Source organism: Saccopteryx bilineata, chromosome 10 (assembly GCF_036850765.1).
Source record: "Saccopteryx bilineata isolate mSacBil1 chromosome 10, mSacBil1_pri_phased_curated, whole genome shotgun sequence".
NCBI lineage: Eukaryota > Metazoa > Chordata > Mammalia > Chiroptera > Emballonuridae > Saccopteryx > Saccopteryx bilineata.
The window spans coordinates 46,472,606-46,499,773 of NC_089499.1; the positions used below are offsets into that span (position 1 = coordinate 46,472,606).

The 27,168-nt window shown below is 38.9% G+C and overlaps 1 protein-coding gene across 1 annotated transcript in view; it reads left to right on the top strand.

The window, feature by feature from the left end:
- The window catches only part of C10H3orf20 (chromosome 10 C3orf20 homolog), a 112,251-nt gene that overhangs the window by 55,681 nt on the left and 29,402 nt on the right, over positions 1 to 27,168 (top strand). Inside the window, 2 exon segments of the mRNA XM_066245138.1 lie at positions 3,773 to 3,896; positions 5,296 to 5,548. Of these exon segments, the coding sequence (XP_066101235.1) occupies positions 3,773 to 3,896; positions 5,296 to 5,548 (377 nt within the window).

A 27,168-nucleotide genomic window follows, 5' to 3' on the forward strand; every position in this document is an offset into this window, starting at 1 on the left:
TCTCTCTCTCTCTCTCTCTCCTCTCTCCCCTCTTCCCTCCTCTCTGGCTAAAATAAATAAATAAATTTTTAAATAATAATAAAATCTGTTACAAGTACTAATAACTATTTTTTTTAAAAGCACAATGAGATAATCACCTCACACCTGTCACAAAGGCTATCATCAATAAATCAGCAAGTGTTGGCAAGAATGTGGAGAAAAGGGAACCCTCTTGCACTGTTGGTGGGAATGCAGATTGGTGCAGCCAATGTGGAAAACAGTATGGAGTTTCATCAAAAAATTAAAAATGGAACTGCCTTATGACCCAGTGATTCCACTTCTGGGAATATAGCCAAAGAAACCAGAAATACTAATTTGAAAGAATATATGCATCTCAATGGTTATTGCAGCACTATTTACAATAGCCAGGATTTGGAAGCAGCCCAAGTGCCCATCAGTAAAGGAGTGAATAAAGAAGCTGTGGTACATTTAAACAATGGAATACTACTAGGCTGTAAAAAAGAAGTCTTACCTTTAGCGACAGCATAAATGGACATGGAGAGTATCATGCTAAGTGAAATAAGTCAGAGAAAGACAAATACAACATGATTTGACTTATATATGGAATGTAATGAACAAACTAAACAAACAAAATAGAAATGGACTCATAGATGCAGAGAACATACTGACAGTTGTGATAGGGGAGGGGGGTTAGAGGGCTGGGTGAAAAAGTGAAGAAATTAAGCAAAACAAATGACAACAGGATGGTGATTACTGGGGGAAAGGGGTGGTGGAGGTAAAGGGGGAGAAAGGGGGATAAATGGTGACAGACAGAGATTTGACTTTGGATGGTGAACATACAATACAATATACAGATGACGTGTTATAGAACTGTACACCTGAAACCTATATAATTTTATTAACCAATGTCATCCCAGTAAATTCACAAAAATTTAAAAATAAATAAAAGTTATTAAATGACTTTAAGTATGAGGTCACATGTCCTTGATAAGTATGAGGTCACATGTTCTTGATAACCTTTTTGGACCATTTAAAACAATGTGAGTTTACTTATCAAAGGCAATAGATATTAGACAATTATTCTTTCCCATAAAATTGTAATAATACTTTGCTTGCCTCTTGTCTGGTAATCTCTGAAATTTGGAACACAGCTGAGAACCAGGACTAAGCAGGTAAAGACCCCCATGAACAAGAGAAATCACTCTAAGTCCATGAATCTACACATGCCCACTAGACCTAGGAAAGCCCCTTAGTAATTCAAGACTGATTTTTTTCCCTTCCATAAATGCAACCTTAGCAAGCTAGAACTAGAAATCCAGGGCTGTGATGTCCAGTGTGGTAACCACAAGTTGCACATGGCTGAGGACTTGCAATGTGACAGGTCCACTGGAGATGGGCTATAAGTGAAAACACGTGCTGCGTTACAAAGACTTAGTATGGAAAGACAATGGAAAATTGGTCCTTCATTATTTATTTTTTATTGCATGTTGAAATCATACTTTTTTATATAATGGGGTAGATAAATATGTTATTAAAATTAATTGTTACCTTTTAAGAACGTTTTTAATGTGGCTACAAAGAAAGTTTCAAACCGCTCACGTAGCTCGCATTTTATTTCTACTGGCCTGTGCGGGTCCAGGAGGTAGAGTCTTTGTAAAGGAAGCTCCCAGAGGCACTGGCAGTGCAGTAGAGGCTAGGAAGTTATTGAAAAGGCATCATAACTCAAAGAGCATAACTGTCTTGGGGGCATTTAGCATAGGGATAAACAGACGTTAAAACAGCTTCCAAGAACAGTACAGTACTGCATGCTAGACAACAGTCATTGGTGTTGACTAAGAAGATTGACTTGCCAAAAAGCATCCAGGTCATACCGCTTCTGTTTGAGAGCACAGGGAGGTGGAGTATACATTACAGCTCCCCAACCAGACAACAGCAAATGAAGAAATATCAGATTCCCTGTAGGTAACAGCGTTTTCAAACATTGATCTTACTTGCCAGGTCAAGCATGTCAAAATATTTTCACATGAAATCCTTGAGGTTGAGAGAATTCCCTCCTTTTGGATTCTTGGTGTACTGTGAGAACTGCAAGAAGCCCTTGAGAAAATTTGCTGAGTGCAGGGGCTGGCAAAGAGCCTCAGCTAGGAAGAGGCCATAGGGCCTTGGGCCCGTCCCTTCCCTTTGGGGACATCAGTTTCCCCATCTGTATTGTGATGTATAAGGGCCCACCCAGCTTTCACACTGCCATCCTGGGACCTTTACAATCCATTCGACTCCATCGAGTCTGGTTATCACTCAGCGGAATCCATGGCAATCTAGGAAAACTGAGGGTAGGAGAGGGGGAAGCCTCCCCCTTCAAAGTCCCTGTCACTGGAAAGCTTGTTAAATGGTTTCCCCAGACACCCATCTCCCTGGAAGAAGAGTGACAGGCAGAATGGCAGTCCCAGCTTTACAGCCCTGCGGCCTAGCTCCTCACTAAATATTTCTATCAAGGCAGCACTTTGGAAGCGAGGCAGTGCCTCAATTTAAATGCTTTATTGGCCCAGAGTGCTGCCTCAAATCCTTTTTGGATGCAGGCTGGGTATAAATTACAAATAAATAAATAAAATTAGCCCAGAAGCGGCAGCTGGGGCCAGCAGTTGGAAGGGTGGTTGAGGCTTTGCCATTAATTGGAGCATCCTTTACAGAAGTCCTGCCTGCAGGGTAAAGAAGGACATGTGGGATGACCTCATTGTTCTTCAGAAAATCTGTCCACTGCCCGCCCCACTCTCTCCACCTGAGGCTTCAATTCCACAGAAGAAAAATCTTTCTTTTTCACAGAAGAAAAATCTTTTTTACACCTCTTCTGTGTTAACTGAGAGAGTTGGATTGGATGGTTCTTGCCTTTAGGGGGCTGACTGAGTTTAGGATAAAGAAGGTAAAAAATGATCAGGACCCAGGGCAGAAAGGACAGTAATGGGCAAAGGTGCAGATTTAGCATGGAGAGCAGCTGCTGCTGGCTGAGGAAATCGGCAAAGGCTTCCCGGAGGAAACAGCCTGGCTGCCTTGCTCTGACATTAGAGCCTAGTTTTGCAGGACCATTTTGATGCGCTGGCAGAGGGAGCGGTTGAACTGCAGGGAAGCCCCAGCAGTTCCTCACCACCCCGCTGGGGACCCCAGAGCCAGAATGGCTCTTCAGGGTAACCCTGAACTGAATCAGGTGACCTGGGCCTTTGTGCTCACAGGTACCAGTCAATCTGTGTAACCTTGGCCAAGGGCAAGTCTTCAGCTGAAATGCTTTGGCAGCTGGAGGGAGTTGGAGGAGATGCATACAGAGGGAGACTGGCTCCAGAGAGGCCTGAATCCATTTAGTTATTATTCATAATGCAACAAGCATTAATTGAACGCCTTCTGTATGATGGGCACTCAGACACAAAGGAGACCAGAACTCGGTCCCTGCCCTATAGGAGCTTACAGTTAAGTGGGAGAGACAGGCTCAAATGCATTCAGTCACTTCATAAAGGGCTAACTCTGTCTTCAGGCTGCATGATGATAGGGGTCCAAAGCAAAGAACAGGTCTTCCCAGTAGAATCAGGGAAAACCCTCCAAGGAGCGGACATTTAAGCCAGGTTGGGCCACGGTGCAGGAATTCATTGGGCTACAGGGGAGAGAGGTGTGTTCTAGGCAGAGGGAACAGCACATCCTCCAAGTCAGAGCAAAGCCAGGTTGTCACTGGTCTAGGCAGATGGCCCCTGGCAGGACAGGTGACAATGCCCTCCCCTTGGCCTCTCCCCAGGTGACCCACAAGATCAGCAGCTTGGACGAAAATATATTTAAGATGAGCCGAGCCCGGACAGAGATCAAGAGGCGGTTTCAGAAGACAGTGTCTCAGTTCATGAATTCTGTTTTACTGGCAGCAGGTAATGAGGCAGAAAGGTTAGTGACAGCCTATCTAATGGCTTCCCAAATCCTGAGTTACCTGTAAGTCATCTCCAAGGACAGCTCTTTGCCACCCAGGGGGGTGAGCATGGCGGGGAGAGTTCCGCACTGGTAGATGGGATTACTGGGCACAGAGTGCTGAAGTTACTTGCTTAAAGCCACACAGCTAATAATGGTGACCTTCGCCACCTTCCATTTTTGAACACTCTCCCATGTGTCTTTAATGTCTTTGTGTGATTATCTTATTTTCCTGGGTCCCCTCATCTTTCTTTGTGTCTCTCTGTCCCCACCCCCACACCTGGTTTACCTTTTAGCTCCATCTACCATATTGTCCAATTCTCCACCATCCATTTGCAACCCTATTTCTCTCTCCCCATTGTAGAAGATCTCAGAAAAGGAGAATAAAGCAGCCACTTCACGTGGCTGTCCTGTTAGGCCCATAGAGCTCCCTGGGGCCAGTGTGGGTAGCTCAGGACACCTCCCACATCTGGACTTTTCTCACTGCTGATGAGCCTGAGGACAAAGGAACATTGGCATACAGCCCACCCTGTATCACTCCATGCCACCCACTGGCCAGGCACAGAGGGGCTGTGCTACCCCCATGGCCTTCTTGGAGTGCTTTTCTTCATCCTGAAGACTCAGTCCAACTTTGCCCTTCTTCTGGAAAGACTTCCCTGATTCCTCCAGCAGAGTGGGGCATGTTCTCTGGGCTCCCAAAGCACTTTATATGTGCTCTAATTATAAATCTTATTACCTCACATTGTGAATATTTCTGTTTGCTCATCCCTCCTGTACTGCCACTAGAATTTTACAGAGGGAGGGAACCCTGTTTAGGGCAGTCTTTATATGCCCAGCAACCAGCAGTCAATAAATGGTAAGTGAATGAAGGAACCAGAGGTCCCTGGCCTCAGAAGTTTTTCCAGCCTAGTAGGGAAAGTAAAATAAGAATATAAATAAACGCAATATAACAAAGAAAGTAGATGAAAAATGACTTAAATCTGTAGACATAGGGAACAGGGTTCTCAGGAAAAGGACAGCATGGATGCATTCTGTGCCCAGTCTCTACACTAAATGCTGTGGAGGACACGAAGCTGAATGGAACACAGGCCCCTTGGGAGGAGAGGGACCTCAGAGGGGTATTGATGAATGAATAGAAATGAGCTTGATTCATTCTTACATTCAGCCAGAGTTTACTGATCTAACTACTAGGGTTGGAGCACTATGCTGCACAACAGAGGGCAGGCAGCCCGGCAGGAGGGTCTGCAAGAGCGAAGGAGTGGAGAGGAAGTTGAGCTGAAGGGTATCCACATACAGAACCTCACCTCAGGGCGGTAAGGCCAGGCCACCAGGGAGAGTGACAGCAGTGTCTTCTGTTAACAGGCCTGCTCACCACAGAACATCTAGTAACGGAAAAGGCAAAAATAAGTCAAACCAGAATGAAATCCTGTGGCTATCTCGAGCGGAACACCAAGTCAAGTCTATTCTCAGGAGAAGCCCTTGCATTACAAAATCAGTCAACCCAACCTGAATCCTCCGTTGGAGGTTCTTTGAAGGAAGAGCCTGCGTCTGCTCCTCCGAGCCCCACTCAGAAGAAGATCATCAAGATCCAAACCAAAACCCGGGTCCCATCCAGGTGGGCTTGGGCCTGCATTTCCTCCAGCTTCTGTGTGTCAGATGCTGGAATTGGTAGTAGACACACATTGGTGAAGAAAATAGATGAGGCCCCTCCTTCATGGAGCTTTAATTCTTGGGGTGGAAAAGGATAGAAGGTAAACACATGAATAACTGAAATCATTTTAGTGATAAGGCCAGAGGTGGACTTAATGGCAGGCATACCAGGCATGTGCTCTGGGCCCCAACTTCTGAAGGGCCCCGCAAAACCCCAACTTTACACTTTTTTCTAATGACACCAAGTTTGGCTTCAGATGTGCAATTTGAACATTAATAGTACATAATATTTTTTATTTATTTAAAAATATGGTTAACATGTATTTTTATTTTCTCTGTCTTTCTTTTTTTAAGGGGCTCAATATTTTCTTCTGCACCTGGGGCCTCAACAAACCTTAATCCACCTCTAGATAAGGCAAGGAAGAAAATAAATTAGCATAAAGGGTTAGAGCGGAAGTTGGTAATTTAGGGCCATTTACAAACCTGGCCCCACTGCCTGCTTTTTTAATGGGTGAGCTAAGAATGGTTTTTATGTTTTTAAATGCTTGGGAGGAAATTGAAAGAAGAATATCTCATGTCTGACCAGGTGGTAGCGCAGTGGATAGTGTTGGACTGGGATGTGGAGGACTCAGGTTCGAAGCCCTGAGGTCACCGGCTTGAGTGTGGGATCATAGACGTGACCCCATGATTGCTAGCTTGAGCCCAAAGGTCACTGGCTTGAAGCCCAAGGTCACTGGCTTGAGCTCAAGATTGCTGGCTTAAGCAAGGGGTCACTCGCTCTGCTGTAGATCCCTGATCAAGGCACATATGAGAACACAATCAATGAACAATTAAGGAGCTGCAATGAAGAGTTGATGCTTCTCATCTCTCTCCCTCCCTGTCTGTCCCTATCTGTCCCTCTCTGACTCTCTCTCTATGTCAAAAAAACCCAAAAAAACAAAAACAAAAACAGGCCCTGGCCAGTTGGATCAGTGGTAGAGCGTTGGCCCGGCATGTGGAAGTCCTGGGTTCAGTTCCCAGTCAGGGCACACAAGAGAAGCGCCCATCTGCTTCTCCACCCTTCCCCCTCTCTTTCCTCTCTATCTCTCTTCCCCTCCCGCAGCCAAGGCTCCCCTGAAGCAAAGTTGGCCCAGGCACTGAAGTTGACCTCAGGCACTAGAATGACTCTGGCCACAATGAAGCAATGCCCCAGATGGTCAGACCATCGCCTCCTGGTGGGCATGCCGAGTGGATCCTGGTCAGGCTCATTCAAGAGTCTGTCTGACTGCCTTCCCGCTTCTAACTTTGGGAATACAAACAAACAAACAAACAAAAATAAAAAAAAAACTAGACAGCCACAGAGAGATATGGAAGCAACATCAAGCAAAGGATAGAGCAAGTACAAAAGCCCTGAGGAAAGAACAAGTTTGGTATATGTGAGGGAAAGGAAAAGACTGGTATGGAGCCTTGTGATGAAGAAGTGAGAGTAACTGAGGATGGAGAGGTAGGGAGGAGCCAGATCACATAGCCTTGTCAGTGTTATAGGAAGTCATTCCATTACTTTAAGGCAGAATGTGACATCATCTGATTTATGGATTTAAAAAAAAAAATTTAAAGATACATCTTCTATATTTTTATTTTTGACTTTAAAAAAATATAAAATAAACATAGAAAAAAATGAACAAATCTTGAATGTATATAGCTCAATGAGTACCATATAGTGAACGTAGCCTACTTCCAAGTCAAGAAATAGAACATTACCAACTCCTTAGAAGTCCCCTGTTTCCCCCCCCCCCAATCAATAACCTCATGCTCCTCCCCAACAAAAAGATTTCTAACACCATAGGTTAGCTTTTAATATTTTTAACTTTATTTAGCCGGAACTATTCAGTATGTATTTTTTGGCATCTAGCTTATTGTGCTCAACATTATAATTGTGAGATTTATCCATGTTGCTGTGTGTAGTTTGCTCATTTTCATTGCTATGTAATAATCTATTGTGTGAATACACTACAAATTATACATTTTAATATGGATGGATAGTTGAGTTGTTTATAGTTTTGGTAATGAAAGATTGTGCTGGTATTCCCATATGTCCTTATTTCTGCTTGTTCTATGCCTGGGTATGAAATTGCTGTCACTGAATATGTGTATGTTTAGCTTCTATTAGACTTCCCAGGTGGTGGTATCAAGTTTCACTTCCACCTGCAGTGTATGAGAATTCCTGTTGCTGCACATTCTCACCAATGCTTGATGGTCAGTTATTTCAATTATAATCATTCTTTTTTTTTATTATAACCATTCCATAAATGGCTTTTCATTTGCATTCCCCTGGTGACTACAGAGGTTGAGCACCTTTTCAATTGTTCACTGACAATTTTGGATATTAGGTCTCTTTTTTCTATTAGTTGTTTGTCTTTTCTTCATTTATATTTTTGGAGTTCTTTATATATTGTGGATATAAGACTTTTTTCAGTTATACATGGTACAAACGATTCTCCCGGTTTTACACTGGTAATGGTGTATATTATTAGTAAGTTGTTAGGTTTAATGTCCAATTTTCACTGTTTTTCTTTATAGTTAGCATTTTGTATCCTATTTAAGAAATTCCCTATTCAAACAGCATAAAGATATTCTCCATAGTTGTTTTCTAGTAGCTTTTTCTGTTTCAATGTTTATATTTACATATTCTTCACCTGGAAGTGATTTCTGTGTATGGTGTCAAGTAGGAGCTAAGTTTTAATTTTTTTAGTAAAAGAACAACCTCAGCAATTAAAAAGATTATAATTTTCCCTCAGCTCTGTGGTACAAACTCTATCATAAATCAAAGAGCTCTCTCTATATAAACCAAGGGTCATTTTCTGGACTCCCTATTTTGTTCCCTATTGTTTTATTACAATTTTACTAATACCAAATATTCTTACTATGGCTTTATAGTAAGTATTGATATGTAGCAGAGTAAGTAAGTACTCAGACTTTGTTGTTCTAAATTATTTTGCTGTTCATTTCCATATAATTTTAGAATCATCCTGTCAATTAAAAAATTTTTTCTGAGATTTTGACTGAGTTAATATGTTTTGTAATATTGGAGTATTTCAATTCATGACATGGTATATCTTTTTACTATTTAGGTCTTCTCTGATCTTTCCACAGTATTTTGTAGTTTTCAGAAGTCTTATATATCTTTCGTTAGATTCATTCTAGGGTATTTAGTAGTTTTTATTGCTACTATAAATTGTTTTTAATTAATTTTTTTGGCATCTGGCTTCTTGTGCTCAAGACAAGAATTAATAAATTGAATTTATTGGGGTGACCTTGGTTAATAACAGTACATAGGTTTCAGGTGTACCATTCCACAAGTTATCCTCTGTACACTGCACAGCACATTCACCACCCCAAGTCAGGCCCCCTTCTATCACCACTTACCCCCCTCTTTCCTCTTCTACTTCCCCAAGATATGGAAGCAGCCCAAGTGCCTGTCAGTAGGTGAGTGGTTAAGTTTACATAACAGAATACTATTCAGCTGTAAAAAAGACATACATTTTACCTTTTGCTATAGCATGGATGGATCTGGAAATTATTATGCTAAGTGAAATAAGCAGTCAGAGAAAGACAAGTACCATATGATTTCACTTACCTATATGTTGAATCTAATGAGTAAAATTAACTAACAAGCAATATAGAAACAGATTCATAGATTCAGAGAACAGACTGACAGCTGTCAGAGGGGAAGGAGGTTTGGGGCTGGGTAAAAAAACTGAAAGGATTAAGCAAAGAAAGGAAAGATCATAGACATTAACAATAGTGTAGTTAATTTAAAATTTCTATTTGTTACTGGTATATAGAAAGCCAATTAATTTTATCTCAGTTTAAGTTTACTTTTAATTTACTTATACAGTGGAACCTTGACACATGAGCACTTTAAATCACGAGCAATTTGGGAGATGAGCAGTCACTCGTGGGATTTTTGCTTTAAGTCACGAGCAGATATTTGAATCACGAGCTTCTGCCACCCTCCACTAGATGGCCTGCCGAACGTTCTGAAAGGGAGGAAGAAACAAACTTCCATGGAAGGGTTTTTGTTGAAACAGCCTCTAAATGAAAGTGAGGAAAGTGTGGCAAAAAAGCCAAAAGTCAGTGAAGAAAATGATGATTAAGCAAAGTAAAAAAATAACAATTACATTTAGCGATAAAGTTACATATCATACGTAGCGTGTAAGTTAAATTTTGCAATTAAATGTAGCGTTAAGTGTGTAGAGAGTAAGTTATGTTAAGTGATAGCGCATGAAATGAAAACCTCCTCCGCCAGTCTCCTTCCCCTCCGCCAGCATCTTTGCCTGACCTTGAAGGTAAATACACTTCATAAACCAGTTTATTTCTTTACATTCTCTCTTATTATGTGTGTGTGCGTGTGTGTATTTGTTATTTATAAAGTATATTTTCTTATTTAAAAGCATATAAAACACAAAAATTTGTGTAGTGTTGGGGAGCCAGAACAGATTAATTACATTCCTATTAATTTAAATGGGAAAATTCAATTTGACACATGAGCAAATTGAAACAAATTAAACTCATGTGTCAAGGTACCACTGTAGTAAACTTTACCCTTTTTGGTGTAAAAGTCTATAAGTTTTGACACATGCATAGAGTTCTGTAACCACCCAGATACAGAACAGTTTTATCACCTCCCCCCACCAAAATAAATAATAACCTACAAATTCCTTTTGCAGTCAAATTCTTTCCTCGCCCTTAATCCCTAACAACACTGACCTGTTTTCTGTAGCTGTAAGTTTAGTATTTTCTTAACTGTCATATAAATGGAATTATACAGTATACAACCTTTTAAGTTTAGCTTTTTTCACTTAGCATAATGTATGCAAGATTCATCTACATAGGGAGGGAAGCTCCAGTCTTTGTGAGGACTTGTGTATTTCACCCTTATTCTTTAGGGATAGCTCTTCAGGTCCTCAACCAAAAGCCAGGATTGTGTATGAGGGCCAACACCTTTGGTGGGCCCTGCGATCCCATTCCCAGCTCCCTCCTGCTGACCTGTGAACATGTCAGGGGCTCTGCTCAGCTTCTCAACCAGCCATCCCCAGGTTTCACTTTCAGAATCAGGATAGAGGGTAAAGCTGTCCTATATGTCACACTCACCTTTCTTGGTTGTCTCCTCTTTCAGATGCTGACCCTGAAAATTCTTACTTTAGAAATCTTTAATGCATTTACAGTTTTAAAAGATATATTTTATTGAGCTTTCCTCATTTTTTTTCTCAGAAGGTGGTCTAAAACACCTTAGTCAGCCATTGTTGGAAGAGGAACATTCTTGATTGCTTCCTGGGAAAATGATTTTTGGATGTAAAGAGTAGAGTCAGAATGATTAAGATACTATTTTAGTATCTAAGTGACACTGATATTTCACTTTCAAGGGTAGTATCAGAATAAGGAAAAAATTAGACATTTTTCTTATAAATTTTGGAAGTAGAGCTAGCAAAATGACTGATAGATGTTGGATATGGGAAAACAAGTATCATGGATGACTTTTAGGTTTTTGGCTAAAATAGCTGAATAATGATGGTGTCATTGACTTGGATGGGGAAGAGTGATGGCAAAGTAGGTTTGGGAGAGGTTAGGTAAGAATAAATGTGCAAATTAAAAATATGCTCTCTTCAGTATGCGTTTGTATCTATGTGAGCAGAGATCTTGGCCCAGACAGGGAGAACTCAGGAGACATTCAGAGCCATTGTTATAATTTTTCTTAGGCTGTCAATGGGAATTTTTGCATCTCTATTTATCATGCATATTCATCTGTATTTTTATTTTCTTATAATTACTTTTTAGATGAGTCTGAGGAAAATTGGTGATAATTCTTAAAATTTTTGGTTGCATTCACAAGTGAAACCATCTGGTCTTGGGCTTTTCTTTTTGGAGAGGTTTTATTGATTACTGATATAATTTTTTTACTTGTTAGACTCATTCTGATTTTACATTTCTTTTTAATATTTATTGATTTTTAGAGAGAGAAGAATAGAATGAGAGAGAGAGAGAAATGAGAGAGAAAGAGAGAGAGAGAGAGAGAGAGAGAAAGGAACATTAATTTGTTATTCCACTTACTTATGCATTCATTGGTTGATTCTTATATGTGCCCTGACTGAGGATTGAACCCACACCTTAGTATATCAGGATGATGCTCTAACCAACTGAGCTACCCAACCAGGACTATATTTCTTCTTCTTTTTTTTTTTTTTTTTTTTGTATTTTTCCAAAGTTAGAAGCGGGGAGGCAGTCAGAGAGACTCCCGCATGAGCCCAACTGGGATCACCCGGCATGCCCACCAGGGGGCGGTTCTCTGCCCATCTGGGGTGTTGCTTCGTGGCAGCCGGAGCCATTCTATCACCTGAGGCAGAGGCTATAGAGCCATCCTCAGCACCCAGGCCAACTATGCTTCAATGGAACCTTGGCTGCGGGAGGGGAAGAGAGAGATAGAGAGAAAGGAGAGGGGGAAGGGTGGAGAAGCAGATAGGTGCTTCTCCTGTGTGCCCTGACTGGGAATTGAACCGGGGACTTCCACACGCCTGGCTGACGCTCTACTGCTGAACCAACCAGCCAGGGTTCAGGACTATATTTCATCTTGAGTCAATTTTAGTGGTTTGCGTATTTCTAGAAAATTTTTCATTTCATTTAGGTTATCTAATTTATCAGTGTACAGTAATATCTTCTCATAATCCTCTTTAGTTTTGCGAGGTCAGTAATATCCAATTTTTATTTTTGATTTTAGTAATTTGATCCTTCTCTCTCTCTCTCCCTTTGGTCTAGCTTAAAAAAATTAATTTTTGAGAGAGCCAATATTTGTTTAGTTGTTTCTCTATATTGGTTTTTTGTTCTCTTTTATATCTCACTTTAATCATTATTATTTCCTTCCTCTACCACCTTCGGGTTTAGTTTGTTTTTCTAGTGTAGGGTTAGGGTTCGGTTATTGGTTTGAGAGCTTTCTTTTAATGCTATATATCTCCCTCTGAGAACTGCTTTCAATGTATTCCTTAAGTTTTGGTCTGTTGAGTTTTTGTTTTCATTAATGTCAAAGTGTTTTCTAGTTTTCTTCTTTGATCCATTCTCTGAAGAATATGTTGCTTAATTTCCACATATTTATGAATTTTCTAAATTTTCTTTTTCTTTTTAATTTCATTCCATTGTTTTTGGAGAGGATATTTTATATGATTTCCTTCTTTTTTAATTTATTAAGACTTTTTCATAAGTAATTATATGGTCTATCCTTAAGAATGTTCCATGTACACTTGAAAATAATGTGTCTTCTGCTGTAGTTGGATTAAATGATCTAGGTGTAGTTGGTTTCTAGTGTTTTTCAAGCTATTTATTTCCTTATCTTTCATATAGTTTTTCTGTTCATTATGAAAGCAGGGCATTGAAATATTCAACTATCATTGTAGAATTGTTTATTTCTGCCTTCAATTCTGTCAGTTTTACTTTATATATTTAGAAGCTCTATTGTTATATGCATATATGTTCATAGTTGTTATATTTCTAGAGAGAGTGAGCCTTTTCTCAATACATAATTACTTATTTATGTCCTGAAATGATTTTTTACTTAAAATCTGTCTTTGATATTTGTTTAATCACCACTGCTCATTGTGTTATATTTGCTGGGAGTTTATTTCCAACTTTTCATTTGCAACCTTGTTGTGTCTTTGAATTTATAATAAGTATTCAGTAGAGAGAACATATAGTTGTGTCATGAGTTTTTATTTTTATTCTGTCATTCTTAGACTTCCATTAAAGATTTTAATCCATTTGCATTAAAAAGTAATTACTATTAAACAAGGACCTACTTTAGCCATTTTGCTATTGATTTTCTGTAAGTCTTCCATCTTTTTTTGTTCCTCAATTCCACTATTGTTGATGTTGGTATTTTGGGGTACATGTGAGTGCATGTGTGTGTGTATCATAGTGTGATGGTTAATTTTATGTTTCAACTTGACTGGGCTAAGGAATAACTGGACTAAGAAGAAAATATTATTTCTGGGTACATCTGGGAAGGTGTTTCTGGAAGAGACTAGCATTTCATTCAGTTGACTGAATAAAGAGATTCACCCTCACCAGTGTGGGAGGGCATTATCCAATTCAATCAGGGCCTGAATAAAACAAACAAAAAGCATCAAGATCTTTTATTTCCACTCTAACAGTTAATTAGTATTAATGTAAATTAATTTAGGGAGCTTCACAAATGAATTTGGATTTTAGTGCTTGAAAAGATCAAATATAAGATGTAATAAATCTGTTACCATGATCTCTTTTTAAAATTTTTTATTGAATTTATGGGGATGATATTGGTTAATAAAATTATATATGTTTCAAGTGTACAATTCTGTAATACATCATCTGTATATTGTGTATTCACCATCCAAAGTCAAGTCTCCTTCTATCACCAGTTATCCCCTGTTTACCCTCTTCTACTTCCTCCCATGCCTCCTGTCTCTCTTTTTGAGCTGGGAAGTCCATTGGAGCTCCTGGTTCTTAGGCCTTTGGACTTCAGGACCAGCAGCTTCCCAATTCTTGTGCCTTTTACCTTAGACTGTGGATTATCCCATTGGCTTTGCTTCTCAGGTCTTCAGACTGAGATTGAATTATACCACTGGCTTTCCTTGTGTTCTAGCTGCAGACAGATTGTGGGACTTTTTGGCCTCCATAAGCATATGAACCAATTCCTATTAATTTCCACTTATATATATCTATATAAAGTCTATTCTGTTTTTCTGGAGAAACTTTACTAATACATACAGTTTTGATTTTCTTCTCTGTATATATCTCCTTATATGTATATATTTTTAATTATTTTTAGTTACTTTGGGGCTTACAATATTAATTTAGTTGGAATTAAAACCAACTTAGCTTCAATAGTATACAAAATCTCTGCTCCTATACAGCTCTGTACCCATACCACATGGCTATTTCCACAAATTATATCTTTATACAATGGGTGCAAAATGAGCAGATTTATAATTATTATTTTACCCATTTGTGCTGCGGCCTGGATCTATTCACCCCCTTTGCCCGCCTCAGTTTCTATATTCTCAGTTCCCAGTGAAAGCCGCCCTGTTTAGGTTAGTGAGGAAGGTGGAGCATTTCTTACTCCCTATTTCCTTCAGGGTTTGATTATATATTTAGCCAATTTTTCGCTCGACCATACCTTCGGGTGTATTGCGAAACATCTGGAGGCTCCAAGAATAGGTTTTTCTGTTTCTGGTTGAAGATCTTGTTGAGTTTTGGGGGAGATTTATCAGTATCGCTTCCTACCGCGCCATTACTCTGATGTCATCCTATTTTACCCATTTGTCTTTTAAATCATATTGGAAAAAAACAGAGGAGTTACAAACTAAAACTATCACAATACCAGTTTTATATGTACTTATGTAGCTACTCTTACAGGTATTCTTTATTTCTTCATATCGTTTCAGTTACTGCCTACTATTCTTCCATTTCAATCTAAAGGACTTTCTATTAGCATTTCTTGTGGAGCAGGCCCACTAGTGGCAAACTCCCTCAGCTTTTGCTTATCTGGGAATGTCTTGATTTCTCTTTCATTTTTGAAGAATAAATTTGCTCACTATAGAAATCTTGGCTGATACTTTATTTGTCTTTCAGCACTTTAAATATGTTATCCCGTGACCTTCTGGCCTCTATGATTTTGGATGAGAAACTGGCTGTTAGCCTTATTGAGGATCCCTGTACATGATGATTCACTTTTCTCTTGTTGATTTCAAGATTGATTCAACAATTTTGTTTTAATGTGTCTTGGTGTGGATCTCTTTTAATTTATCCCATTTAGAACTTGTGGAGCTTCTTGGAGGAATCTCAAGTTTGTAAAGTTTTTGGCAATTATTTCTTCTAATATTCTTTTTCCTTTTTCTCTTGTGCTATAATTCCCATTGTGTATATTGGTATTCCTGATGGCGTCTCACAGGTAACTTAGGTTCTGTTTATTTTTTCATTTGTTTTTCTTTCTGCTCCTCAGACTGGATAATCTTAATTGTCCTATCTTCAAGTTTGCTGATTCATTTTTTTCCTGCCTGTTCAGATCTGATGTTGAAAATATCATTTCAGTTATGGTACTTGCAACTTTAGAATTTTTCCTTGGTTGTTTTTATCATTTCTATCTCTTTATTGAAGTCTCTAACTGGTGGGACATTTTCCCCCTCATTTTCTTTAGTTCTTTGTTCTTAGTTTCCTTTAGCACATTGAAACTAACTAAAACAGTTGACTTAAAATCTTTGTCTAGGCCCTGGCTGGTTGGCTCAGTGGTAGAGCATTGGCCCAGTGGGCAGAAGTCCCAGATTCGATTCCTGGCCAGGGCACACAGGAGAAGCGTCCATCTGTTTTTTCCACCCTTTCCCCTCTCCTTTCTCTCTTATCTCTCTCTTCCCCTCCCGCAGCCGAGGTTCCATTGGAGCAAAAGTTGGCCCAGGCACTGAGGATGGCTCTATGGCCTCTGCCTCAGGCACTAGAATGGCTCCAGTTGCAACAGAGCAGCGGCCCCAGGTGAGCAGAGCATCGCTCTCTGGTGGGCTTGCCTGGTGGATACCAGTTGAGTGCATGTGGAAGTCCGTCTCTCTGCCTCCCCACTTCTCACTTCAGAAAAATACCCCCCCAAAATCTTTGTCTAAAAAATCCAATATCTGAATTTCCTCAGGGAGAGTTTCTCTTCATTTCTTTTATCCTTTGAGTGAGCCATACTTTCTTGTTTCTTTGCATGTTTCATGATTCTTTGTTGAAAACTGAACATTTTGAATGTTATAATGGGATAACTCTAGAAATCATGTTCTACTCTTACCAGGGTTTGTTGTTACTGCTTATAGTTTGTAATTTTTTGTTGTTGTTTAGTGACTTTTCTAAGCTAGTTTTGTAAAGATTGCATTCTTTATTCTGTGGTCACTGAAGTTTCTGTTTGGTTATCTTAGTGGTCAGTTAATGAAATTCAACAGCAACTTCTTTAATTATTTTTATTTTATTTTATTTTATTTTATTTTATTTTTTATAGAGACAGAGAGAGAGTCAGAATGAGGGATAGACAGGGACAGACAAACAGGAACAGAGAGATAAGAAGCATCAATCATTAGTTTTTCATTGCGCATTGCGACACCTTAGTTGTTCATTGATTGCTTTCTCATATGTGCCTTGACCATAGGCCTTCAACAGACCAAGTAACCCCTTGCTTGAGCCAGCGACCTTGGGTCCAAGCTGGTGAATTTTTTTTTAATAATTTTATTTTTAATGGGACGACATCAATAAATCAGGATACATATATTCAAAGATAATAAGTCCAGGTTATCTTGTCGTTCACTTATGTTGCATACCCATCACCCAAAGTCAGATTGTCCTCTGTCTCCTTCTATCTAGTTTTCTTTGTGCCCCTCCCCCTCCCCCTTTCCCTCTCCCTCTCCCCCCTCCCCCCCGTAACCACCACACTCTTATCAATGTCTCTTAGTTTCACTTTTATGTCCCACCTACGTATGGAATAATGCAGTTCCTGGTTTTTTCTGATTTACTTATTTCACTTCATATAATGTTATCAAGATCCCACCATCTTGCTGTAAATGATCCGATGTCATCATTTCTTATGGCTGAGTAGTATTCCATAGTGTATATGTGCCACATCTTCTTTATCCAGTCATCTATTGATGGGCTTTTTGGTTGTTTCCATGTCCTGGCCACTGTGAACAATGCTGCAATGAACATGGGGCTGCATGTGTCTTTACGTATCAATGTTTCTGAGTTTTGGGGGTATATACCCAGTAGAGGGATTGCTGGGTCATAAGGTAATTCTATTTCCAGTTTTTTGAGGAACCACCATACTTTCTTCCATAATGGTTGTACTATTGATACTTTACATTCCCACCAACAGTGTATGAGGGTTCCTTTTTCTCCACAGCCTCTCCAACATTTGCTATTACCTGTCTTGTTAATAACAGCTAATCTAACAGGTGTGAGGTGGTATCTCATTGCAGTTTTGATTTGCATTTCTCTAATGACTAAAGAAGATGAGCATTTGTTCATATATCTGTTGGCCATTTGTATTTCTTCCTGGGAGAAGTGTCTGTTTATGTCCTCTTCCCATTTTTTATTGGATTGTTTGTTTGTTTGTTGTTGAGTTTTATGAGTTCTTTGTATATTTTGGATATTAGGCCCTTATCTGGGCGGTTGTTTGAAAATATCATTTCCCATTTAGTTGGCTGTCTGTTTATTTTGTTGTCAATTTCTCTTGCTGAGCAAAAACTTCTTAGTCTGATGTAGTCTCATTCATTAATTTTTGCCTTCACTTCTCTTGCCTTTGGAGTCAAATTCATAAAATGCTCTTTAAAACCCAGGTCCATGAGTTTAGCACCTATGTACTTAATTGTTTCAGGACTTATGTTTAGATCTTTGATCCATTTTGAGTTAATTTTAGTACAGGGGGACAGACTGTAGTCTAGTTTCATTCTTTTGTATGTGGCTTTCCAGTTTTCCCAGCACCGTTTATTGAAGAGGCTTTCTTTTCTCCATTGTGTGTTCTTGGCCCCTTTATCAAAAATTATTTGACTATATATATGTGGTTTTATTTCTGGGTTTTCTATTCTGTTCCATTGGTCTGAGTGTCTATTTTTCTGCCAATATCAGGCTGTTTTGATTGTCGTGGCCCTATAATATAGTTTGAAGTCAGGTATTGTAATGCCCCCAGCTTCATTCTTTTTCTTTACGGTTGCTTTGGCTATTCGGGGTTTTTTATAGTTCCATATAAATCTGATGATTTTTTGCTTCATTTCTTTAAAAAATGTCATTGGAATTTTGATGGGAATTGCATTAAATTTGTATATTGCTTTGGGTAATATGGCCATCTTGATTATATTTATTCTTCCTAACCAAGAACAAGGTATATTCTTCCATCTCATTATATCTTTTTTGATTTCCCTTAACAATGGTTTATAGTTTTCATTATATAAGTCCTTTACATTCTTTGTTATGTTTATTCCTAAGTATTTTATTTTTTTTGTTGCAATTGTGAAGGGGATTATTCTTTTGAGTTTGTTCTCAAATGTTTCATTGTTAGCATATAGAAAGGCTATTGACTTCTGTATGTTAATTTTGTATCCTGCGACCTTACTGTATTGGCTTATTGTTTCTAGTAGTCTTTTTGTGGATTCTTTGGGGTTTTCGATGTATAGGATCATATCATCTGCAAAAAGTGATACCTTTACTTCTTCTTTTCTGATATGGATGCCTTTTATTTCTTTGTCTTGTCTGATTGCTCTGGCTAGAACCTCTAGTACCACATTAAATAAGAGTGGAGAGAGTGGACAACCCTGTCTTGTTCCTGATTTAAGGGGGAAAGCCTTCAGTTTTGTGCCATTTAATATGATGTTAGCTGATGGTTTATCATATATGGCCTTCATCATGTTGAGATATTTTCCTTCTATACCCATTTTGTTGAGAGTCTTAAACATAAAATTGTGTTGTATTTTATTGAAAGCCTTTTCTGCATCTATTGATAAGATCATGTGGTTTTTGTTCTTTGTTTTGTTGATATGGTATATTACGTTAACCGTTTTACGTATGTTGAACCATCCTTGAGATCTGGGATGAATCCCACTTGATCATGATGAATTATTTTTTAATATGTTGTTGTATTCAATTTGCTAATATTTTGTTTAGTATTTTAGCATCTGTATTCATTAGAGATATTGGTCTGTAGTTTTCTTTTTTTTGTGCCATCCTTGCCTGGTTTTGGTATGAGGGTTATGTTGGCCTCATAAAATGTGTTTGGAAGTATTGCTTCTTCTTCAATTTTTTGGAAGACTTTCAGTAGAATAGGAACCAAGTCTTCTTTGAATGTTTGATAAAATTTGCTTGTATAGCCGTCAGGGCCTGGACTTTTATTTTGGGGGAGGTTTTTAATGGCTTTTTCTATTTCTTCTCTACTAATAGGTCTGTTTAGGCTTTCTGCTTCTTCTTGACTCAGTCTAGGAAGGTTGTATTGTTCTAGGAATTTATCCATTTCTTCTAGGTTGTTGAATTTAGTGGCATAAAGTTTTTCATAGTATTCTACAATAATTCTTTGTATATCTGCGGTGTCCGTAGCCATTATGAAAGGTGATTTCTCCTCTTTCATTTTGGATTTTGTTTATATGAGTTCTTTCTCTTTTTTCCTTGGTAAGTCTTGCCAAGGGTTTGTCAATTTTGTTGATCTTTTCAAAGAACCAGCTCCTTGTTCTATTAATTTTTTCTATAGTTTTTCTGTTCTCTATTTCATTTATTTCTGCTCTGATTTTTATTATCTCCTTTCTTCGGCTGGTTTTGGGTTGTCTTTGTTCTTCTTTTTCTAGTTCCTTAAGGTGTGAAGTTAAGTGGTTCACTTGGGCTCTCTCTTGTTTGTTCATATATGCCTGAAGTGATATGAACTTCCCTCTTATCACTGCTTTTGCTGCATCCCATAGATTCTGATATGTCGTATTGTCATTTTCATTAGTCGGTATATATCTTTTGATCTCTGCACTTATTTCTTCTGTGACCCATTCATTTAAAAGTGTGTTGTTTAGTTTTCACATTTTTGTGGGATTTTTTCCTCTTTTTTGCGGTTGAATTCTAGTTTCAAGACTTTATGATCAGAAAATATGTTTGGTACAACTTTGATTTTTCTGAATTTGCTGATGTTGTTTTTGTGGCCCAACATATGGTCAATTCTTGAGAATGATCCATGTACACTGGAGAAAAATGTATACTCAGTCACTTTGGGATGAAATGTCCTATAGATGTCTATCATATCCAGGTGCTCTAGTGTTTTGTTTAAGGCCACTATATCTTTGTTGATTCTCTGTTTGGATGACCGATCTAGGCCGTCAGCGGTGTATTGAGGTCTCCAAGTATGATTGTATTTTTGTCAGTTTTTGTTTTAAGGTCAATAAGTAGCTGTCTTATATATTTTGGTGCTCCTTGCTTTGGTGCATATATATTAAGAATTGTTATGTCTTCTTGATTCAGTGTCCCCTTAGCCATTATGAAATGACCATTTTTGAATCTGAGTACTTTTTCTGTCTTGTAGTCAGCATTATCAGATATGAGTATTGCTACGCCTGCTTTTTTTTTGGATGTTATTTGCTTGGAGTATTGTTTTCCAGCCTTTCACTTTGAATTTGTTTTTATCCTTGGTGCTTAGATGAGTTTCCTGTAGGCAGCATACAGTTGGATTTTCTTTTTTAATCCATTCTGCTACTCTGTGTCTTTTTATTGGTGAGTTTAATCCATTTACATTTAGTGTAATTATTGACACTTGTGAGTTCCCTATTGCCATTTTATATATTGCTTTCTGTTAGTTTTGTGTCTTGTTTGATCCTTCTCTTTTGTTTTTCTATCTTTTGTTTTTTTGTTTATAAATAAATTTTTATTTTAATGGGGTGACATCAATAAATCAGGGTACATACATTCAAAGAAAACATTTCCAGGTTATCTTGTCATTTAGTTCTGTTGCATACCCATCACCCGAAGAGAGATCGTCCTCCACCACCCTCCATCCAGTTCTCTTTACCCCTCCCCCTCCCCCTCTCCCTCCTTCCCTCCCCCCACCCCACATAACCACCACACTCCTGTCCATGCCTCTTAGTCTCGCTTTTATGTCCCACCAATGTATGGAATCCTGCAGTTCCTGTTTTTTTCTGATTCACTTATTTCACCCTGCACAATGCTACCAAGACTCCACCATTCTGCTGTAAGTGATCCGATGTCATCATTTCTCCTAGCTGAATAGTATACCATGGTGTATATGTGCCCCATCTTCTTCATCCAGTCCTCTATTTTTTTTTTTACAGTGATTAAAAGCCTTTAAGTACACTCTTGGCCAATACAGCAAGAATCCATAAAAGAGTAGTGTCCTTAACATGTTCACCAAGTCCAAGTTGGCCCCATCACCATGCCCAATCCCTGAAAAATGCAACCCAATCACAGTTCAGTCTGTTAGGAGCTGTCACAGGGAGCAGGAGTCCAGGAAAGTTCCCCACAGAAAAAGTCCGCATGGCACTGGAATTGTTGTCACCATTCTATACTTTGCAGCTCATGTCCAAGTCCCAATGACTGCTGCTTCTAGCTGGCAATGATTCAGGTAGACTGGAAAAAGCCATCTGCAGCATGCGTGGATATGGAGCTTCCGTTCTCCTCTGCCTGGAGAGTTGAGACCAGGTTGCTTTTCCCTGGAGCTCTGTGACTGTGGCATGGAAAAGAGAACCTTGGGCTACACTAAGCTGGGGGGCAAAGGTAAATTCATAATACAAGTTGGCAAAAGGAGGAAAGAGAGCTCTAAATTAGGAGTAGATCCCAGCCTGAAATATGAGTGGGGCATTGAGGTAGGAGGGATAAAGGAAACACCATATATTAAGCAAAGCAGCAGAAAATAAGACTATCAACACCCACAACAGAGATCTTTGAGGGAAGAATAAAAAACCTGACTATTCAGGCAAAACATAGTTAAGTGGGCCTTGTGCAAATGAGATCAGTTTACCTGCTTCTTGGAAGAAACACCCCAGGCTCATCCACAGTGTCATAGAGGGGCCAACGGCCCTGGGCACCTTCAGCCCCCAGTGGCAAACCCCAGCTTTCTGGGCAAGGCTAGGTCATAGGTGGCTGGAGCAGGGCTGGAAGAGTCTGAACCCTCCCTTAGAGGAGCGAGGGGGAAGCCCACCTTCCAGTGTCCCTGTTTCCTCACAGCAGAGGCGTGTAAGCCTGGCAGGCCTTAGCTCAATGACCTTCCTTTCCACTATTGAAGCAGGACCCAGATGGCATCCTATGAGACCCCTTAGGGTGTTGGAGCCTTTAAGGGTGTATCCTAAAAGCTGGTAGTTCCCCTGATCTCTACTGGGCTTTTTCTGCCTCTAGGTATCTTAAAAGCCATTCTCAGAAGATCTCGCTGAGGGGTTTGAGGATCCCCATCCGCCCATATAAATCTTTTCCACATAACTGGCCATTTGAGAAAAGACAAAACAGTGTTATTAGCTAGATACAATAAAGAAGGTAGTAGTTTGCAGGCGAAAAAGATTTGGTGTCTCCTGTTCATCAGCATTCAGAAAAAATGTAAAAAAAAAAAATTTTTTTTAAGTAAAAAAGCATGATATGGTAGACCCGTCGGAGTCATTGGCCTGGTGTGCAGGATTCCCGGGTTCAATTCCTGGTCAGAGCATACAGGAGAAGCGCCCATCTACCTCTCCACCCCTCCCCCTCTCCTTCCTCTTTGTCTCTCTCCTCCCGCCTGCAGCCAAGGCTCCACCGGAGCAAAGCCACCCCGGGCACTAAGGATGGCCCCATGGCTTCCGCCCCAGTCGCTACAATGGCTCTGATTATAACAGAGCAACACCCCAGATGGGCAGAGTGTTCCACCCTGGTAGGCATGCCAGGTGAATCCCAGTCAGACACATGCAGGAGTCTGTCTGACTGCCTCCCCATCTCCATCCTCAGAAAAATACAAAAAATAAATAAATAAAAGAAAAAAATACTACAAAAAAGGGGGGGGGCATTCCCTTGTGCTAAAGCTCCAGGGAGCTTGGAGTGAGCTCGAGTATGTCTCATGAAGCATGGAGCTCTATGTTGACACACAAGTCCCCGAAGAAGGAGGAACTGCTGAAACAGTTTATCAGCATTTGTCCCTAAGACAGCAGTTGGGAACACCATACGTAAATATTTGCTGTCTGTCCACAGATTAAGGGGGGAACATGACAAATGCTGAAAAGCCATGATCTTTGTGCCCCTCCCCTCCCCCAACCCCCTCCCTCTCCTCCCCCCACCCTGTAACCCGAACACTGTTGTTCATGTCTCTGAGTCTCATCTTTATGTCCCACCTATGTATGGAATCATTTAGTTCTTAGTTTTTTCTGATTTACTTCTTTCACTTAGTATAATGTTATCAAAGCCCATCCATGTTGTTGTAAAAGATCCTATGTCATCATTTCTTATGGCTGAGTAGTATTCCATAGTATATATATATACCAAAGCTTTTTAATCCACTCGTCCTCTGATGGACACTTGGGCTGTTTCCAAATCTTTGCTATTGTGAACAATGCTGCCATAAACATGGGGGTGCATTTCTTCTTTTCAAACAGTGCAATGGTGTTCTTGGGGTATATTCCTAACAGTGGTATAGCTGGGTCAAAAGGCAGTTCTATTTTTAATTTCTTGAGGAATCTCCATACTGTTTTCCACAGTGGCTGCACCAGTCTGCATTCCCACCAGCAGTGCAGGAGGGTTCCCTTTTCTCCACATCCTCGCCAGCACTTATTCTGTGTTGTTTTATTGATGAGCACCATTCTGACTAGTGTGAGGTGATATCTCATTGTGGTTTTAATTTGCATTTCTCTAATCATTAGTGATGTTGAACATTTTTTCATATGCCTGTTGGCCATCTGTGTGTCCTCTTTGGAGAAGTGTCTATTCATTTCTTTTGCCCATTTTTGGATTGCATTGTTTGTCTTCCTGGTATTAAGTTTAACAAGTTCTTTATAAATTTTGGTTATTAACCCCTTATCAGATGCTATGTCAAATATATTCTCCCATTGTGTAGTTTGTCTTTTTATTATGTTCTTATTGTCTTTAGCTGTGCAGAAGCTTTTTAGTTTGATCAAGTCCCATTTGTTGATCCTGTCTTTTATTTCACTTGCCTGTGGAGACAAATCAGCAAATATACTGCTGCGAGAGATGTCAGAGAGCTTACTGCCTATGTTTTCTTCTAAGATGCTTATGGTTTCACGGCTTACATTCAAGTCTTTTATCCATTTTGAGTTTATTTTTGTGAGTGTTGTAAGTTGGTGGTCTAGTTTCATTTTTTTGCAGCTAGCTGTCCAGTTTTCCCAACACCATTTGTTGAAGAGGCTGTCTTTACTCCATTGTATTGTCTTACCTCCTTTGTCAAATATCAGTTGTCCATAGAGCTGTGGGTTTATTTCTGGGTTCTCAGTTCTGTTCCATTGATCTATCTGCCTGTTCTTATGCCAGTACCATGCTGTTTTGAGTACAATGGCCTTATAATATAACTTGATATCTGGAAGTGTGATACCTCCCACTTTTTTGTTCCTTTTCAAGATTGATGAGGCTATTCGTGTTCTCTTTTGGTTCCATATACATTTTTGGAATATGTGTTCTATATCTTTGAAGTAAGTCATTGGTATTTTAATCAGTATTGCATTGAATTTATAAATTGCTTTGGGTAATATAGACATTTTAATGATGTTTATTCTTCCTAACCATGAGTACGGTATATGCCTCCACTTATTCGTATCTTCTCTGATTTCTTTTATCAGTGTTTTATAATTTTCCGAGTACAAGTCTTTAATCTCCTTGGTTAGATTTATTCCTAGGTACTTTTTTTTTTTTTTTTTTGGTTGCAATGGTAAAGGGGATTGATTCCTTGATTTCTCTTTCTGCCAGTTCATTATTAGTGTATAAAAATGCCTCTGATTTCTGAGTATTGATTTTATATCCTGCCACCTTGCCAAATTCATTTATCAGGTATAGTAGTTTTTTGACTGAGACTTTAGGGTTTTCTATATACAATATCATGTCATCTGCAAATAATGATAGTTTTACTTCTTCTTTTCCAATTTGGATGCCTTTTATTTCTTTTTCTTGTCTGATTGCTGTGGCTAGGACTTCCAGAACTATGTTGAATAAGAGTGGTGAAAGGGGGCACCCCTGCCTTGTTCCTGATCTTAAGGGGATTGCTTTTAATTTTTTCCCATTGAGTATGATGTTGGCTGTGGGTTTCTCATAGATGGCCTTTATCATGTTGAGGTATGTTCCCTGTATTCCCACTTTGCTGAGAGTTTTGATCATGAATGGGTGCTGGACTTTATCAAATGCTTTTTCTGCATCTATTGAAATTATCATGTGGTTTTTCTCCTTTCTTTTGTTTATGTGATGAATCACATTGATTGATTTGCGAATATTGTACCAGCCTTGCCTCCCAAGAATAAATCCCACTTGATCATGGTGTATGATTTTTTCCATATATTGCTGGATCCGGTTTGCTAATATTTTGTTGAGGATTTTTGCATCTAAGTTCATCAGGGATATTGGCCTATAATTTTCTTTCTTTGTGTTGTCTTTGCCTGGTTTTGGAATCAGAATTATGCTCACCTCATAAAAGGAGTTTGGAAGTCTTCCTTCCTCTTGAATTTTTTGAAATAGCTTGAGAAGGATAGGAGTTAGTTCTTCTTTGAATATTTGGTAGAATTCACTTGTGAAGCCATCAGGCCCAGGACTTTTTTGGGGGGGGAGTTTTTTGATAGCTGTTTCAATCTCATTTGTTGTAATTGGTCTGTTTAGGTTTTCTGATTCTTCCAGATTGATTTTTGGAAGATTATATGATTCAAGGAATTTGTTCATTTCATCTAGGTTGTCTAGTTTTTTGGCGTACAGTTCTTCATAGTATTTTCTTACAATATTTTGTATTTCTGTTGTGTCAGTTGTTATTTCTCCACTCTCATTTCTAATTTTATTTATTTGAGTCCTCTCTCTTTTTTTCTTGGTGAGTCTTGTTAAAGGTTCATCGATCTTGTTTACCTTTTCAAAGAACCAGCTCCTGGTTTCATTGATCCTCTGTATTGTTTCTTTAGCCTCTATGTCATTTATTTCTGCTCTGATCTTTATTATTTCCTTCCTTCTACTAGCTCTGGGCTTTACTTGCTGTTCTTTTTCTAGTTCTTTTAGATGCAGGGTTAAGTTGTTTATTTGAGCTTTTTCTAGCTTCTTGAGGTATGCCTGTAATGCTATAAACTTCCCTCTCAGGACTACTTTTGCTGTGTACCATAAATTTTGAGTTGATGTATGCTCATTATCGTTTGTTTCTAGAAATTTTTTAATTTCTTCTTTGATCTCAATGTTAACCCATTCATTGTTTAATAATGTGCTATTTAGTTTCCAAGTGTTTGAATGTTTTTCAGTTTTTCTATTGTGGTTGATTTCTAGTTTAATGCCATTATGATCAGAGAAAGTGCTCGATATGATTTCAATCTTCTTAAATTTGTTGAGCCCACTTTTGTGCCCTAACATGTGGTCTATTCTAGAGAATGTACCATGAGCGCTTGAAAAGAATGTATATTCTGCTGTTTTAGGGTGAAAGGTTCTGAAGATATCTATAAAATCGAGTTAATCTAATATGTCCTTTAAGTCTGCTGTTTCTTTGTTAATTTTCTTTCTTGAGGATCTATCTAATGATGTTAATGGGGTATTGAAATCCCCTACTATTATAGTATTGCTGTTGATCTTGCCCTTTAAGTCCATCAAAGTCTGCTTTATATATTTAGGTGCTCCTATATTAGGTGCATAGATATTTATAATGGTTATATTTTCCTTTTGGATTGCTCCCTTTATCATTATGTAGTGACCTTCTTTATCTCTAACTATGGTCTTTGTTTTAAAGTCCATTTTGTCTGATATAAGTATTGCTACCCCAGCTTTTTTTTCATTTCCATTTGCGTGAAATATTTTTTTTTCCATCCTTTTATCTTCAGTCTGTGTGCATCTTTTGATTTAAGGTGTGTCTCTTGTAGACAGCATATGTATGGGTCCTGTTTTCTTATCCACGCA